Source organism: Anolis carolinensis, chromosome 2, assembly GCF_035594765.1.
Source record: "Anolis carolinensis isolate JA03-04 chromosome 2, rAnoCar3.1.pri, whole genome shotgun sequence".
In the NCBI taxonomy this organism is placed as follows: domain Eukaryota; kingdom Metazoa; phylum Chordata; class Lepidosauria; order Squamata; family Dactyloidae; genus Anolis; species Anolis carolinensis.
The window spans coordinates 103,955,812-103,973,767 of NC_085842.1; the positions used below are offsets into that span (position 1 = coordinate 103,955,812).

The 17,956-nt window shown below is 41.1% G+C and overlaps 1 protein-coding gene across 1 annotated transcript in view; it reads right to left on the reverse strand.

Moving 5' to 3' along the window:
- Positions 1-17,956, reverse strand: part of tgfbi (transforming growth factor beta induced) — a 72,308-nt gene that overhangs the window by 29,313 nt on the left and 25,039 nt on the right. Inside the window, exons 3-7 of the mRNA XM_003223941.4 lie at positions 11,225-11,289; positions 9,317-9,474; positions 7,716-7,880; positions 712-858; positions 452-593 (exon numbers count right to left, since the gene is read on the reverse strand). Coding sequence (XP_003223989.1) covers positions 452-593; positions 712-858; positions 7,716-7,880; positions 9,317-9,474; positions 11,225-11,289 — 677 coding nt within the window. The remainder of the gene's footprint in view (positions 1-451; positions 594-711; positions 859-7,715; positions 7,881-9,316; positions 9,475-11,224; positions 11,290-17,956) is intronic.

A 17,956-nucleotide genomic window follows, 5' to 3' on the forward strand; every position in this document is an offset into this window, starting at 1 on the left:
ACCCAACTTCAAAGAAGTTATTGAGAGCCAAAGTCCTGTGGGAGATGAAGCAACAGGACAGAGTTGATCTGTTCATGATACTGAGATACTACACAGCATATCATGACCAGGGTTCCCAAAACTGTTATTAAAGGAGAGGGTAGCTCAAAGCTAGCAGGCAGGCTATTGTGAATGTTGCAGTTAACAAGGTGATTACTATGACAGCAATGAGAAACTAATAAATGAAAATTTGTTTAGAGCACAAAATGATATATAGAGAAAAAGAAAATATATAAGAGCTATGAAGTGATGCAAAGATGGTGATAAACACTTATAACAAGCAACTGCTCAATAGACCAATTTTCAGAATAATCTGTCTGATTGTTTGGGGGCTTCAGCCCACCTCAGCCTAGCCTTTGAGAGGACTCAAATACCTTGTCCTCCACCTTGAGCCCTGGTGATGAGAGTTTACCTTTTAAAGCTTCTGGGTCTCTCAGGATCCTGTTTAAAGTTTCTTGTGGGATCTTCTCAAAGGCTTCGTTGGTTGGAGCTAGCAATGTATACTGGCCTTCTTTTTCTAAAAGGTTGTTCAGGCCAGCTGCTGTCACAGCAGTCTTGAAAGAAATGCAAAAGAAATTAGCAAATTGGAAAGACTTCTGTGATGCGACAAATGAAGTAGATCTCCAGGAAAATGATCCCAACTTAAACTGACATCAGAAGATATAGACTTACCAAAAGAGTTTCTAGACTTTCTTCAACCTCAACAATCTGCAGGATATTATTTGTTGTTGTGGAAATGACTTTGTCTATGAGATGGACAACTCCATTGGTGGCATGATGGTCAGCCTTCAATAACCTAGCACAGTTCACTGTTACAATCTGGAGAAAATAAAAATCAACAACATCAAAACCTGCAGTTAATGGATTGTAGGTATGAAAAATGTTGATGTAACAATATGGTGTTTGTTTGAAGAATTACAGTTTATTGGATTACTCATTGTACAGATGCAGGTTGAGTCCTTGAGACTGAGTGGGATGAAAACTATTTCAAGGAGTTCCACTGATTTGAAAGTCTGATCACCAGTTTTAATACACAAATAAACTAAGTGGCTGATGGATTTATTTTTTAAAAGAATATCACTGACAAGCAGATCATCTTTTGTACTCAAAAACAACTTAGTACATAATGCAAGCATACTGAATCCATTACAAAAGTTGAGTGATCAATTTGTTCTTTGCTGCTTCTTCACATACCACAGTACTATATGCATCCACACATTGATAAAGTTGCAGTCCAACACTGAATGGACCACATGTTCCTCATGCTTGATCTTCAGTAAGAACAGCTATATCTATTCAAGTAGATATAAATACCTTTTACAGCTATGTTTGCATTTTCCATAATATATCTAAAAAAAACCTGAGGTAGCAGCTGTACAAGGGCAGTAGGATTTAGGCAACTTCCTAGCTTAAATTTCCAAGCACTAATCGATTGACTGCCAATGAAATGCAAAGGGCATACCGAGACCATGTTGAAAAGCTATTGAAAAAAGGAATCAAAAGACCAATGTTTCCTACCAGCTTTTCTATGTTTCTGTAGAATTTTTTGGAACTGCTGCTGGGATTGTACACTTTATCTGAAGCAATGAAGGGGAACATGATTGTATAATTCACTGCTATATCTTTCATCTCTATATTGCATCTAACTATGTACCTCTACAGCAAGGCTTAGGATCTTACTGTACTGCAAGTCTCATCATCCATCACCATCATATTTTATGCTGGATAGAGATGATGGAAGCTGCAGTTCAAGCCTAGAGGGCCATGCATTCTTAAAAGAGCAGTGATTTTTATCCTTTTTTTGACATTTCCCTTTTTTATAAATATATTTGATATGTTTGAACTCCCACCATGAAATAAAGAGCCAGGCACAAGAAAATGGATCTAAAGGCCCATTCTCTGACCTATTTATTGAAAGAACTGGTAATAACCTGTTGAAGGAAAATCTGTAAAAACACAAAAAACATAAATCATGGGTGAATGGCCACCTAGTGAGCCTCATCCCGGGTCCAGGTGTCACTCCCTCTGACCACCTCTAAGGACATGCGTGCACCAAGGATCCTGAAGGCCAACCAAAATTCTTAGTCTGCACCCTTGGCCGATCATAATTGGAAGGCCATCCTGAGGGCGCAGAGTCTACAGAGTCTTTCAAGAGTGAGAACCCTCAATCCCGCCCCAAGGGTAGCTCCCATTTTATGAAAACTTATGGGGACTTTTGTGGGAGTCTACCCTTCACCCCTAAGGGGGGGGGGGGTGCCACGGTGCCTACCATACCTATTTAACCTAGTTGTATAACTAATTCACTTACCTGTAGGGCCCCAAAGAAAGCTGTCATTGCTGTAGCATGGAAAAGCAGGGCCTCGAGTGAAAATGACAAATCCCAGGCCAAACATTTGCCACACCCCTTAAGATTGCTGGCCCTCAGTGGTACCCGAGTATCTTTTACTGTGCCACAATTATGAACCCTGAAACTCTTGGTTGAGTTTGTGTACCCTTGAGTTTGGAAGGCAAATGCCAATGCAGGCAATTTATTCCTAATTGTGGAATAAATCTTTTATTTCCTCTTTCAAATTGCTCACAGACAAAACATTCCCTTCAACTGAGAGGTGAACTCCATCAGCCCTAAACAACTCTGGCCATTTGAACAGTTTCCCTGGGTGGGACTAAACAGCCCCCACTCTGCCCCATGGCAGTTTCCATTTCCCAATTGACCTTCCTCCTGGCAACATTGAGTTTCTTGGGATCACAATCCCTTAGCCACAGCAATCATGGCAACAGTGCTGACCAGGCAATCGAACTCGAGACCAACATTGCCAGATGGCCACATTGTCACACCAAAAGTGAACTACATTGTTGGCGAAGTCAAAGGCCCATAGCCAAACAGCTACCACTATAGGGAAGAACTCTAAAAGGTTAAATCAGATAACACTCCTGCAGAGGACCACTGAATTGGCCACCACTGGCCATTAAAGTAAACTCCAAAACCCACAGATCCAGAGGAATCCGATGCGACCTTCAGAGTGTCACGCAACTGCAAGTTGTGTCTCCAGAAAGAGACACCATTGTAAAAGTTTAAGAATTCTGCCCAAGTACTCAGGTGTCCCAGATGCCCCAAGATATAGCTATTCTGTGGTGGGTCTTGGTGACACCACACGTAGCCTCACATAAATGATGCAAAAAGAACCTACCTGGAGCAACTACTTGACAGGTGAAATTAAGATGCCCCATGAGTTTTTGAAATTCTTTGAGTGATGCTTTACGGTGACCTAAAAAACTACTTAACTTACCCTTCAGGTTTCTAACTTATCAGATGGCAATCAACAGCTCTGAGCCACTGTATCAATTTCAATCCTCTCCCTCAATTTCAATCCCACCCCAAAAAGAGAGTACCTCTGTTTACTCGCATGACAGGGGTACGCCAAAGTGATCAGCCAATTGGTGAAATTGCTGCATTAGGTATCTGCATTGGCCTGCTCCTGCTTTGCCAATGAACATGAAGTCATCCAAATAGTGAGCCACCCCGACCAGCCAGATTTCTTTCTAATAGCCCATTCCAAGAATGAGCTGAACTGCTCAAAGGCATTACAGGACACAGAACAACCCATGGGAAGGGCTCTGTCCCTATAGTATGCCCATGCAAAACAGAAACCCAATAATTCAAAATCCTGAGGGTGCACTGGGAGCAGACGGAAAACTGACTTAATGTCACATTTTGCTAGTTTCGCTACGGGTCCCTGCCTTCTAACTCTCAAGACAGCATCATCGAATGATGTGTACTATACTGAGCATAATTCAGCCAGGATGGCATTATTCACAGACTCACCTTTAGGAAATGAGAGGTGATGTATGAGGCGAAACTCTCCAGGGGCCTTCTTTGGGACAATTCCCAATGATGAGACCCTCAAATTCAGAAGGGGGGTTCACCAAGGGACCCCCCCCCCACATGTCCTTCCCAAACTTCTTTTTGTATCTTGTGGTGAACTGTATCCTCCATTCCAACAATGGACCGAAGGTTACCTGACCTAAAAGGCCACCTATCCGCATGAAATGGAATTCAAAAAAAACCTTCAGAAAAAATTCCAATAGCAAATAACTGGCAGCAATACGATCTGGTATTCAGCCAACCAGCCCATCATGTTTTCCAATTTAATGGGGCTGGGGCCCTTTAGGAGGTAATTGGGGGCCTCCTTGATTCCACTGGGCATTACTTTAGTTTCTTTTGCCTGACTGACCCACAACTTGTGCATTGCCATGTCCTTTTGAGCAGTTATGAAAGGAATGCAGTCCTTTGCACAATGAACACTCATGCTTAAATAGGCACACCTTTCTATTGCAACTACCTTGAATCCCAAATTCCCAGTAGCATTTATTCTGTTCCCCTTGTTTGAAGCTAGTGTTGTTAAGGAAAAAACTAATGTTTGCCAACAAATGGCCGCTGTGTGACCTGTCCCCTAGCACTGGGTGGGCAGGATTCATGATCCTTATCCACATCTCAGAAAATGGCCTATCCCATGGCAAAGTAGGAAAGGAGGCTGCCTTCATACGGAAAGCCTCATCATAAGAGAGCCAGGGGGGCCTTGATAGTCTGTGTATGCTTTCTATATAATGTCTAAGTATTTGGTCAGGGTGTAAGCCTGCCATGGCTGAACCCTAACAATGACTCCCATGTAGATAACATAACCTGCTAGTCAGTTATGCCAGGTTCTATCCACTTTTCGTTTCTTCACAGTTTGCCTTTCTTTGTCATCCAGTAGTTCCCAATCTTTTTTTCAATTTCCCTATGTAATAATGAGAATATATTGACATACCACCCTTCAAGATTTTATCAATGGTTCCCTGAGTAAGGTGATCTCCTAGCTCCATAGTCAGGTCACCTGGTGGATGGCCGAGTAGGCTTGCAAGGTGGGCTGTTGCCCCACCAAGGTCTGCCCATAAACCAATTGTCCTGGCTGAGGGACTCCTGGTGGCTTGGTGTGTGCAGTGGCACCACCTAATGAAACGGTTGATGGCAAAGCTGCCAGAGCATTTCTGACAGAAAGTGACCCAGGTCATACTACTAAGCTTGGTTGTGTACCTATTGCTGTAGAAACCAAGGGCGTAACACCTACGTAAGGAGGGGCCTGAGGCATAGATGATGCCGTCTGAGAATATGTAGGGACCTGCAGAGGCCTTTTTAACCATAAAGGCAGGCACATAGGGTACCACAGGTGCAACCTGAGGCATTGGAGAAACTCCTGCAGGGGCTACTGCTCCAGGAAGGGCAGGTGCCTGAGGTCCCATTGGTGCTACCTGAGAATAGGTAGAGGTCTGGGGCACTGTAGATAGTACTGCAGAAGCCATAGTGCTAGAAATGGCAGGAACCTGGGTCACCAATGGTGCTACCTGAAAAAAGGAAGGAGGCTGATGCAGCGCTGGTAGTACTGTAGAGGTGAAGATAGGAGCCTGAGGCACTGCAGGGGCCACCTGAGAATAAGCGGGAGCCTGAGGCAACTGCAATAGCCCTGCAGGGGCTGCAGGTGCCTGCAAACTTCCTCAAGGCCAAGCCCCTGCTACAGCTCTTGAGGGGGGCAAATGCTGAGCGGGCAATGGAGGGCTTAATATTGCTGACCCTGCCAAGGACTGTGGCTGAGAAAGTGTGGCTGCACCCATACTCTGCTGAGTGCCAGGCTGGGACATCTGTGCAGGGGGCTGGGTACCAGTACAGCCCCCATTGCAGCCTCCTGCCAAACCTGTGGAGCCCCCTGCTGCCCAGCCATTGCTCCAGAGGCAGTAGTGGACATTTGCTGTGCAACAGGGCTCCCCTCACAACATTGCTCAACTGTTGGAGCACAGGAGCCTCCTGTGGTTCAGAAACTATTGCAGTCCCCGAGGGGGCCTCTTACTGGACTAGAGATTTCCCCTCTAGGTGAAGATGTCAATTCCTAAATGATGGCCTATGCCCTAATGGCACTGTCTGCCAAATGCAATGGAAAGGTTAAGTTAAATGGCACAAAATGGCTGCCATAATAATCAGACTTAAAAAAGATACAACAAAATGGCCACCCTACTACCAAACAGGGTCTCTGCTGACCATGTGGTTAGGCCCAAAATCAAAATGGCTTCCCTGCCAAGCAAAGGTATCAAGGACAAAATGGTCACCATACTCCTAGGCAGGCTTCTTGCTGGCCATGTGCTTAGGCCCAAAATCAAAATGGCTGCCCTGCAAGGCAAAGATAAGAAGGACAAAATGGCCACCACACTCCTAGGCAGGCTTCTTGCTAGCCATGTAGTTAGGCCCAAAATCAAAATGGCCACCCTGCTAAAGGGGAAAGGCATTCCCCAGAGTTAGGCTCCTGGCAAGCAGGCCTTCCTCCAGGAGCAGTTGGCACTGTGAAAAAAGGCTCTTCCAAGGGGGCTCTAGGCCCAGGGAGCCTCCAAGGGGACAAGAGAAGGACCAAGGGCCCATCAAAATGCAGTCCTGCTAGAAAGGTCACTCCATGGGATATGTGCAGAACAGGCCCCTCCAAAGGGGCAAAAGGCCAAGGGGACCGTCAGTGCCACCACAGAATACACACCAAAAGGCCCCTGCTAGAAGGCGAATAAAGGAATCAAGCAGAGGGGAGGTCTGGCACTGTTGGCACCCCTGCAAGAGAGGGCAGGCTGAAAGGGGGCGATAAGGAGAGGCAAGGGGCCCCTAAGGGCACCCAAAAGGCTCCTGATGGGGGCGAAGGCCAAAGGTGCTGGAGCAAGGGGCAGCCAAAATGGCTGCTTGCCTAGCTCATCTCTCCCCACTCTATAGTTACCAGCCTGGAAAGAGGAAGCTTTGTCAGGCCTGAAGAAGGGCAGATCAGCAGCTGCCTGCTGAAGGCACAACCTCTTCGCATGCCGTCAGCAGGAAACTGAAAGAGGGGAATGGAACAGCCACTTGTTACAACTTGTTGCTCCGCCCCCTCACATGGATGGGCTGGCAGACCAGCCAGCCTCAGCAAGTTTGGCTCCTTCATGGGGTCTTTCAAACTGCCCTCTCGCACCTTAAGCTTGCTTGGCCGTGGGTGGGGCAAGGGCCATGCATTCTTAAAAGAACAGTGATTTTTATCCTTTGACATTTCCTTTTTTTATAAATATATTTGATATGTAAGGAGGACCTTGGATTACAAATGTGATTCAAGGTCCTCCTTACATATCAAATATATTTATAAAAAAGGGAAATGTCAAAAAAGGATAGAAATCACTGCTCTTTTAAGAAAGTACAGACAGAAAACTTGGGCATGTTCATATCCCAGTATGTCAGTCCAGTGTAGCATCTTGCTCTGCTCTCCTTTGGCCAGTTTCCATTATGCTCAATTTCTTGTTGCTTATGAAGATCCTCTGTGACAAACTTCATGGGAGGAAGAAACAGAAAAAATCTGATTCCATGATCTTGCTTTTGTTTTTAGTTTTTGGGATCCATGCTAGAGTGAGTAGCCATCTACAGTATCTTGTAACTGCTATGGACTTGTCTATGTATCATAACTGCCACATGAAAGCTACTGAAAGAATTCCATGCAATGGCATAATGTTGACCAACTTTAAATCTGTGGTCACCATCACCTTTATCGCCGCATTGGGAAAAGACAGTTAGCATTAATAAGTAATTTTTAAATCAATTCATCTAAAAAAGTCTCATTGTTGCATTTGTACCATTACCAGATACTCACTCCATTTGGATAATGATGGATCTGGATATCAATATTCTGGTACATCGAAGGGAGAGATGTTCCATGCTTCAACTCATCAGTTAAGACTCGCTTATTCACCATGTGGTAGCGAAGAGCATTCAGCAGTTCAATATTAACATTACTCACCAACGAATCTAACATTTCCTAAGAAGAAGAAATCTAATTAGTCACTTAGTTCTACTGAGTTCATTTTCCCAGTTCAAATGCAGTTGACTCTGTCTGCCACAGCATGAAAGGAAGAGAGAAATCAGCCCTTTTACTTGAATTTCTTTTATGTATTCTGTAAGCTCCCTTGACTCTAACTCTTGGGAACAGTCAAGATAGAAAAAAGTGATTGAATGATTTACTCAGAGAACCAACTAACAATTGCTCTCTTAATAGACTTCCTGACTTGAGACTTGTTAAGCAAAGCTGCATCTTATTCACCTCTAGGAACATTATCACATTAGGAAATGTTCCCCTTCTGAGATTGTTTGAGAATGATTTTGAACGAGTCCCATCACATGACGTTTCCCTCATTCCACCTGGGCTGTGGCACAGGCTGGTGAGCAGTCAGCTGTAGCCAGCTGCAACAAATCACTCTAACCAAGAGGTCATGAGTTCGAGGCCAGCTCAGAGCTGCGTTTGTCTCTGTCTTTGTTCTATGTTAAAGCATTGAATGTTTGCCTTATATGTGTAATGTGATCTGCCCTGAGTCCCCTTCAGGGTGAGAAGGGCGGAATATAAATACTGTAAATAAATAAATAATAAATAAATCAGTATTCCGTTGGAATCCGTCTGCAAAGCATCACAGATATGGATTCTTTGCAGGCGGAATTCTAATCATGTTTTCTGAAATACTACAGATTCTTCTGTTGCTGAAGTGCCATTTTTGTGTGTGATAGGAAAATCTGCATGCATTCCATCAGCAACTATACTTTTTAAAAGGTCATAGAGTGAGGTAGGGGGTGTTTGGAAAGGATTTGAGGAGTCAGCCTTCCATGATGAGTCAAAGCACAGTATTTTCAAATACTGTAATAAGAATCGTAATAATCAGGTGTAATCAGGAGAGTATGCATTCCATCTCAATACAGTATGCATCCAGTCCTTTAAAAATGTGGGATGCATACTGATACAAATGGATTGTATCCCAATGTGATAAGGTCCTAGGTCAGGGGTGCAAAATCTTCAGCATTCCAATGTTTGTACCTCAACTCCCGGGAAATCCAGCTAGTATGAGCAACGACAAGTAATTATGGAAGCTGTGGTTTAAAACAGCCAAGAGACAAAAGATATTTTCTCCTGCTCTGGATAATAGGGATTGTGCCTTCCCAAACAAGTAACTGTACTAATGAAAAGGACAGATCCATTTGCATAGATCCTGTGACAATAGAATTCCACTGTGCATTTTGTCATAGGAAGAAGTGTTCAGATTATCTTATTTTAACTTTAATATTTTAATGGCACCATTCAATGTTTTGTAGCAAAAAGCTTTAGTTGTGTCTTATTGCGCACTTCCCACTATGTGGCTAAGTATCCCCATTTTTCATTATCTCCTCCCCAGCCCATTCATATTGGGAGAAATGATTATTTATTCTTACAGCAGGCAATGATGCCCAGGCCTCATTGGTTGGGGCAAAGATTGTGTAACTTCCGGGGCTCGTGATTTCAGCACTCAGGTTGGAGCTGGCAGAGTAGAGTTGAGTGGTCGTGGCTCCAACAACTCCAAGGGTCTCATAAAGGTTTGAAAGTGGCAATGCTGTTAAAAGCAACAACAAAAACAACAATGTAACGTTTAGTTCACTTTGACAAGGTAATAGCAGCACCATGGAAACAACACCTACTATTTCCCATGAGGATGATGAATGCTGGATCAAGGTGTTGGGTCCAGGTTTGCATAGACCCAGATTTGCACTCATGTATAGAGTCAATGGAACATGTTAGTCATCCCTAAGTAAATCCTATTGGTTTCAGTGATCTATCCATAAGTATAATTAAATATGAGTCCAAACAAAAGAATTAATTCCAAGTTTTAACACATCAACCTTCATATCAAATCTCAAATGATGTTTTAGGTACCATTCATAGGTTCTGTATATGTATATGCGATTCAAATGTTCAGTATCTAGAATTCAATTAAAGTTCGGAATCTAAGCATGAGAAAGATGTGATGAAATGGAAAAATGACAGAATTGAGGAACCCTTTTACCATCCACCATCTTTCATCTGTGCCAACTTGTCCACCCAGCAGTCATTTTCTGTCAGTTGTTAAGTGAGCATTTTCCTGAGGACTGAGAGAAACTGTCTGGATAATTTGCAGCAAGCAAATTATCAACAGTGGTTTTGGAAATAAGGAACATGACCACCATCTTATTATTCCACGTATTAATATCCAGATTGCCCTCAGCATCTATGGCATATATGATAAAAGGCAAGCCAAACAAAAATATAAATATTGAATGGGAGCCCAATTACAGGAACAGAACAATATTACACATGCAGGCAAAGTAAGCCTAAGCTTATTTAGGAACAGCCAATTTATTAAAAGTTGATATGTGGGACTTAAGAATAGTCTTTAAAGAAAAGGGGAGTATGGAGAAGAGGAATCTCTCCCCCCCCCAATCTCTCTCTCCATAGAGTTTCAAACCTTCTTTTTATACCCTCCCTGCTCCCGCAGGGAGCAAGATGGCAGAGGCCCTCTATGGCTGAAGCTCCTATAGGTGTGGTCCATTTGTGCCCTGGTCCCTGGAGGCAGGCAGATGTTCTTGCTGGGCCTTGCTTCGTAGAATGACTGAGTCACAGGGCCAGGGCCTCAGTTCTGCAAGGAGTGAGTTGCGGGAGCTGAGCCAGAGGCAGCAAAGAAAACAAAGGCTGCCTCTTTCCTCAAAGCCCTTGGCTTTCCTCAAAGCCCCTTCACTAGCTTGATGGTTCTCTATGCCTCTATACATGAGCAAGCCCAGTCCAGTCTGGTAGCTTTCTTACTGGTGAGTAGTGCTTAAAATATTATCTTTGAACCTAGAAATATATTTATCCATGAATCAAATAAGCATTGGCAGAAAATAAATGTGGCTCCTGGCGATAAGAAGACTTTAACATATGGCTGAACTTCTTAACAGCTTGCTTGTGGGAAGAGGTACCAAAAAGGTTGCATGCCCTGAGACATACAGACACCCCTCATAATGACCAAAAGTAGGAGGTGTTTTGCTCTATAATCCTTTTGAGATGTCAGCAGGATGCAATGTGAATCAAGAACAGCTACTTTTTGTATATATGGGAACATACTTGTGTTTCTGGTTACTAAATGTGTTTTGTTTCCAAAACGTAATGTTTAAAATCAAGTGTGGCTGCCACTTTTCATATCAAAGACTTTGAGGTCTGTATCTGAGGAAGACCTTTCCCCCTCTTCAGTGAAAGCTACCAAAGAGGTTTGTTGGCTGAATCCCTAAACAGACACCCCATTTATAACCTATTCCAAGTTTATGCAGGATTTTATTGTGTGCTTTATTTACCAGCTGGGCAGCCTTTTTCTCCAGGAACTTCTTCATATCCTGGACAGCATTCATAGGCAATCACTCTGCAGTTTAAAGAAACACAGTACATTAGATGAAATAACTAACCGGTATTCAATTGATATCCATTTCAGCAGACGTGGGGAATGCCAAGTGGAGTCAAATCCAATTATACTAGCTGTCTCCAAACTGGAAGTTCTCGAGAAATTCTGGCTCACAGCTGCCATTACGCCTAACTATTGGCCATGGAACTAACACAACTATGCTTGAGAAGGCTGAATTAGGCAATTGAACAATCTGTTCAGAAATACATATAAGACTATAGCGTGAAGTAGTTACAAAACGCCTTCCATGAAGTCTGGAATCAGAACCCTTTCATTGACATGCAAGCTTTTCATATGAAAGGAACTTGGAGGATGGGGTAACATCCAAACATGCATTGTCGAATGCCCCTGCTACACTGCCATATTAAATTCAGATTATTGCTTTGAACTGGATTATATGGTCGTGTGGGCTCATATAATGAGTTCAAAGCAGAAAATGCACAATTTACTGCATTTAACTGGAATTCATACACAAGCCTAAATTGAAACTATGACTCGGAACTAACTGAGTGCCACTGCTTTAATGGGAACTTTGTAAAATGCATAACAACAACAACAACAACAACAACTTTATTCTTGTATCCTGCCCCCATCTCCCCAAAGGGACTCAGGGCGGCTTACACAAGGCACAAGGTGCCTAAAACGCAGAACATGAAATAAAGCACAATATAAAATGTAATTGAATAAAACCTATAAGCATGTAAACAACAACGTAAAATTCAGAATAAAGCAGTGCTCATCTGTCAATGGCAGTAGCAATGTAAACATGGCCAGGCTGTAAACAATAGGGCAAAGGAATGGGAATAAGTGCAGAGCTGTAACCATGTGACAAGGGCATGGGTAAAGTGCAAGGCTGCATAACAAATTCGTAGATCTTAGGCAAGTTCCATTCACTCAGTAGGTCTTTTTCAACTGGGAGCAACTATAGACTTCAGTCAGAGACTTTGGATATTTTCACTTAGGACGTGACCTGCATATTTGCCTAGTATCATATTCATATGGTTCTCACAAGCCATGTTTCTTATGTGCAAATGTATTTAAGTGTATCACTTGCAAGAGGAAAGTTCTCATTTGTGAAGGAAGTACCTATTTACATACAAGGACGGCATTTTTATTACCATGGCGGATTTGAAAAGGGGCCTCACCAATCATAGTAAAAACATATATAGGCATTCCCCAAGTTACGAACAAGATAGGTTCTGTAGGTTGGTTCTTAAGTTGAATTTGTATGTAAGTCGGAACAAGTACATTTTAAGCGTACCTCCAGCCAAATATATACTTTTTTTAAAGCTTTGGATAGCATAGGAAAGGGTTAATACCCCCTTTGTATTTGTTTTGTCTTTGCTAGAAGATTACTCCTCATTTTCTGATCCCATGATAACTGGATTTTGAAAAAATTGGTTTGTTGTGGAAACAGAGATTAGTGAGAAAGCTTCAGTGAAGATACCTTTTCCCCATGATAACTTTTTCAGGAGTGACAACTGAAAAAGTTGTCACTCCTGACAACTTTTTCTTGGGGGTAGATTTCTTTCACTTCCTGTTGTCCTACTCCCGCTCTTAACTAAGAGTCAATTGTAAGTCAGATGTTTGCAACTCAGAGATTATCTGTAGTAAGTTAAAGCATGGATTTCTAGTTTGTACATTATTTTCTCTCCAAAATAATAGGCAAGCACACCTTTTATGAGCAGAAAATTCAGTAGTATAGTCACTAGTGGACATTGATCCTTGGTCTGAACAAAGAAACTGAAACATTCAACTTTAAACAAAGCTGCCACAATCACAATGCAGTTACAGATGTGGAAAGGAACAACCCTTGCTCTGTTGCATGAAGAACGTCTATAGCATATTCAGAGAGTACAGAGCTAATTAGCATTGCACAAGAATACATGCAGAACAAAACTACAAAATGTTAAGATTATATTGTTGTTGTGCTTTTTATTGTTGTTTATTCCACTGGCTGCCGATTATATTCCGGGCCCAATTTAAAGTGCAGGTTATTACCTATAAAGCTCTAAACGGTTCGGGACCTGCCTATCTTCATGACCGCGTCGTCCCCTGTGAACCCACCTGGTTGCTGAGATCTTCCGAGGAGGCCCTCCTCTCACTTCCGCCTCCTCACAACTGTGTTTGGTAGGGACGAGAGAGAGGGCCTTCTCGGCCGTGGCTCCCCGACTCTGGAACTCCCTCCCCAGGGAGATTAGGTTGGCTCCCTCTCTACCTTCCTTCAGGAAACAACTGAAGACTTGGATGTTTCGGCAGGCCTTTGGAGATACAGTCATTAATTAATCAGTCCCAGAGGGTTTTTAAGAATCTATCCCGTTTTTGTTACAATTTTACCATTTATGTGTTTTAAATGCAATTTTTTATCCTGTATTTTTGTTTTAATTGATATATTGTATTACTGTTTTATCTTTTTATAGTGTGATTTGTATTATGTTGCTTATGTTTTGTTCTATGTTGTTTGGGCCTCTGCCCCATGTAAGCCGCCCCGAGTCCCCACGGGGAGATGGTGGTGGGGTATAAATAAAGTTTTTTATTATTATTATTATTATTATTATTTATATAGTACCATCAATGTTAATGGCACTTTACAAGTGAAATTGTACACACACACACACACACACACACACACTAAATTACATGAGTTGTTAGATCAAACCCAATGAGAGATGTGAAAGCCCAGAACTAAAACAGAAAAGTCTGAGGAAATTCATTATATTCTGAAGTCTTCTTTTTTCAAAAACTGAAAAATAAATAAATACAAGAGATGATGCAATATTTTCTTTAGAGTCATGAATATTTTTTTAAAGATAAAGTGTTCATATATTTACTCCCAAAAATGATTTCTAAAAGCGTTTCACTTTATGTAAGACAATGCACAAATATCTTATTGCAATTCCTGGTCTTGGTTTCATTTTCCTCATTTATTTATTCCCTTCGGGTCTCCTATACAAACAATACCCTTGGTATCTCCATTGCTTGTCCAACTAAAAATAACAGAGCTCACTATTTTCTATAGTTTCACCTATCCAAGTGATGCCTGGGAATGTATCCCTTGTGGATATTGAGGTCATACTGTATACTTAACATTGAAAAAGCTGCACTGTTTGCCCATTAGCATTGTTGACCATTTTGTTGTTGACACACAAAGTTCAACACTTTACGAACACACTGGATTTTCATATACATGCCCTGTGATCCTAAAGAGAAGCCTTACTGGTTTGTTCTATATCCAACTAAAGACGGCGGAGTCACACGGCCAAGGCAGGAGTGCTCAATGATGGAACCCACCCTCTGGCTCTCTTTCCCTCCAATGACTCCAAGTGGCAGACCTTTCTTCCAATGACGATGGCAACTATTCTTTTTTTATATTATTGCTACTGTTGAAGTACTGTTTTATGTTTTAAAATTGCATTACAATTACTGTTTTACATTTTGTTTTTAGATCGGACTAGATTTGAATTTTCAATGTAAACTGTTATTACATCACACAAGTCATAAATACTGTAAAATCATAAGCATAATCACACAACTTTCAGAAATACAGCTGCTTTATGCAAGAACTGTCTGTATTTCCAGGCTTCCACAAGACTTTGGTGCTGAACATAGACAAATGTTACTGCTATAAGATAAGCTTCATTGGTGGTAAATGATGCAGCAGATGGTAACAGCTGAGAAGCATTCCATCCCTTTGACTGATGGAGTGCAGCATTCCCCTCACAACCAATGGTAGAACTGGATCCCAAACAACTAATTCAACCCAGACTAAAAGATGCAAATTCATCAATGTAAATTCATCAGGGCATATTTGTTTATTACCCTTAAGCATTTGTTTGTGAAGTTGTGCAAAAGAAGAAAAAAAGTCATGCAGGAAATCCCTTCTGTAGGAGATACATAAACACATGGGCTATAATGGTAGCCAAGATAAGGATAGGAAGATATCAGCGCAATACAACTAAAAATATGAATTGCACACTAAACATAGCAATCATTTATGTCTAGTTTGTATTAAATGGAGGTGTTTTAGAATTCAAGTTCATGTGCACCTTTACCGTACCTTATCTTAGCATGGAGTAATCCTTCTGATTACAGTGGGACTTATATTACTTCTGATGTTCTTAAACTGATTTGAGACTGCGGACCTTGGGGCTTCATGTATTTTCTAAAGCCCCAATAGTTCTCTAGAAATTTGTTTAGTAGTATTACAAGGAATCTCCTGATAAAAAATGGGAATGTTTGGTAACAGTCTCTTGTGTCTAGCACTGTGTTTTGTTAGTAGATTGAGCTATTTTGGGAATTGCTGGGCTTGTACATCACATTTAATCACTGTTTGGATAACACACTAATTCCATTATGTTTATTATCTTAACAAAACCAACTTGATGTTTTCTCTCAGAAGGAATAATGCTTCTTTCCTTGAGAAACACTTTTTGTTTCCTTGGATCACACAGTCATAACGCTTTCAGCAACATAGACAACACTGCAGTAAATGGCTTTATTTATACTTCCTACCTATTTAAATGTGCCCAGGGGACATCTCAGCTCTGTAATGAGCAGTTTGATCAGTAAAACAGCAAATACTGTACACCTTTATGAGAGTGAAACTAGCTAAGCCACTTAGTAGCTATGTTCTAAGGCTTTGGTCAATTACATAATACTAATGAACTATTCTATACATTTAACAGCTGCTGGTTTGTCCTTTCTCTGCCTCTGAATACTGATAAGTCATTCTAGCAGGGAATCAATTAATAATGCAAATACAAATCACTTTTTAAAAGACACTTCTATTTTATATGTGTGCATATATGTCTGTGTGTGCATAAAAAAATAAAGTGCAAGCAAATGATTACTGTGCTTTCTTTTTAATCATAAAAAACCAATCTCAAACTTTCATCTTGTTTGTTTTAATTCTAGCTTTCTGGTTTTTGGAACACAACAAAACTATCATATCTGCATCAAAATTATAAAAATTAATTGTGTGCTGTCATGTAAAGTTGTTTTGGAAGCAACTGTTGTCAAAATTGACCTGCAGTGATACAAAGAAAAGTGTGTGTGTCTCTGTGTGTGGAAGGGCAGGGAGAAGCAATCCAAACTATATTGCATGTCATGATTTGGACCAGTAAATCAGCAAGGGAAACACTCTGGGATGAAACAAAATCCTTCAAGGTAATTAGGAGTTAGTATGTGAAACAAATACCTGCATGTCAGCTAGGGAAGCAAATAAATTTCATGTCACTGTTTCCAAGAAAAATTACACAGGAAAATCCAGACTGATTGTCTAGACATTATATATTCCACGTGGGAAAACGTTTGCCTAAAGCAAATAGCTTTCTTTGACTCCTGGAGATCTCAACACCCGCAGCAATATACTTTTCAGTCTGCACCGCTCTACATTCTCATTAAGAAACACAAATGCTCACTTGTATTCCCTAATTGTACTTCTGGGCCACAAAACACACAAACGTATGATAGACGGATAGACATAGAAACTCATACAAAATTTGTATATGCTCTCTCACAGCCTAGCCAGCATCTTAGTTCAAAACTGGAATTAAACATGAAGAGATGATTAAAGGCAAGTCCACCCAACATTTAACATGAAGAATTCTCAAGATATGACGTTGTTTCTCAAAGGCTTATTTATAGAGAGATGGGAAGTTAATGAACTGCAACTAACAAGCCAGGAACCTTATGTATACAAAACTCGACATGGTAGTCTAAACTGTCCAGTGAATGAGTCTGACTGGGTGAGAGAAGCCACAGAACTGAGCTGTATTTAAGATTTGCTTATAAGAAGTTCAAGAAAAAGATGGTAAGTACAAAAGAAGTACTTTTTCTGATGTATGCATCAGAGATATATTACACAGACAACCAACACTTAAACAAGTTATTAATATAGAGCCACTGCTTTTGTCTAAGCAAATAAATCTTTCTCAAAACAAACAAGGCTAGGGTTATGAAAAGTCTTGACAGCCATGAGCATCACAGGCATGGAAAAAAATGTTTCAAAGCACCTTTTATGACTTCTGACTGGCTTTCCACTCACTGCATACTTAACATCAACAATTATTTTGGCTGCAAGCACTGTGACATAATGTGGGCGCAATTAACTGGCAGACCTTCCAGAAAATAGTGCCCTTAAATTTGTTCCATGACAATGCAGCAAAGCTAAAGTTATACATTTGTTAATATGAAAAAGGAGAGGAAACTTTTCAAATAGTATGGAATAGTTATAGTAGCATTAGAGGTCTCTTTCAAACTCCAGCAGATGTGTGACAATGATAACCTGGAAGAATAAAGATGGTTCTCTCCACTTAAACATGTCAGTATTACCTAGAAATAAACTTGAGCCCGCTCTTCATTTATTCTAGACATTCCTAATTCAAGCTCAGATTAGTATGGGCTTTGAGGAGGATTTATTGTAGACTACACAGTGTCTTAGCTTAAACTAGCTCTCTTCTGTGCCAGTTTCCTGGATCACATTGAAACTGGGTTCCACGATGTATGCATGTGTTTGTGTGTATGTCTTTTTGTTTTTGAGGAATGACTGGACAATTACGAATTGTTACGTAATAACCTTCGGAATCCCACCAGGATCTCAATTTAATATTAGTAAAATGGATCTCAA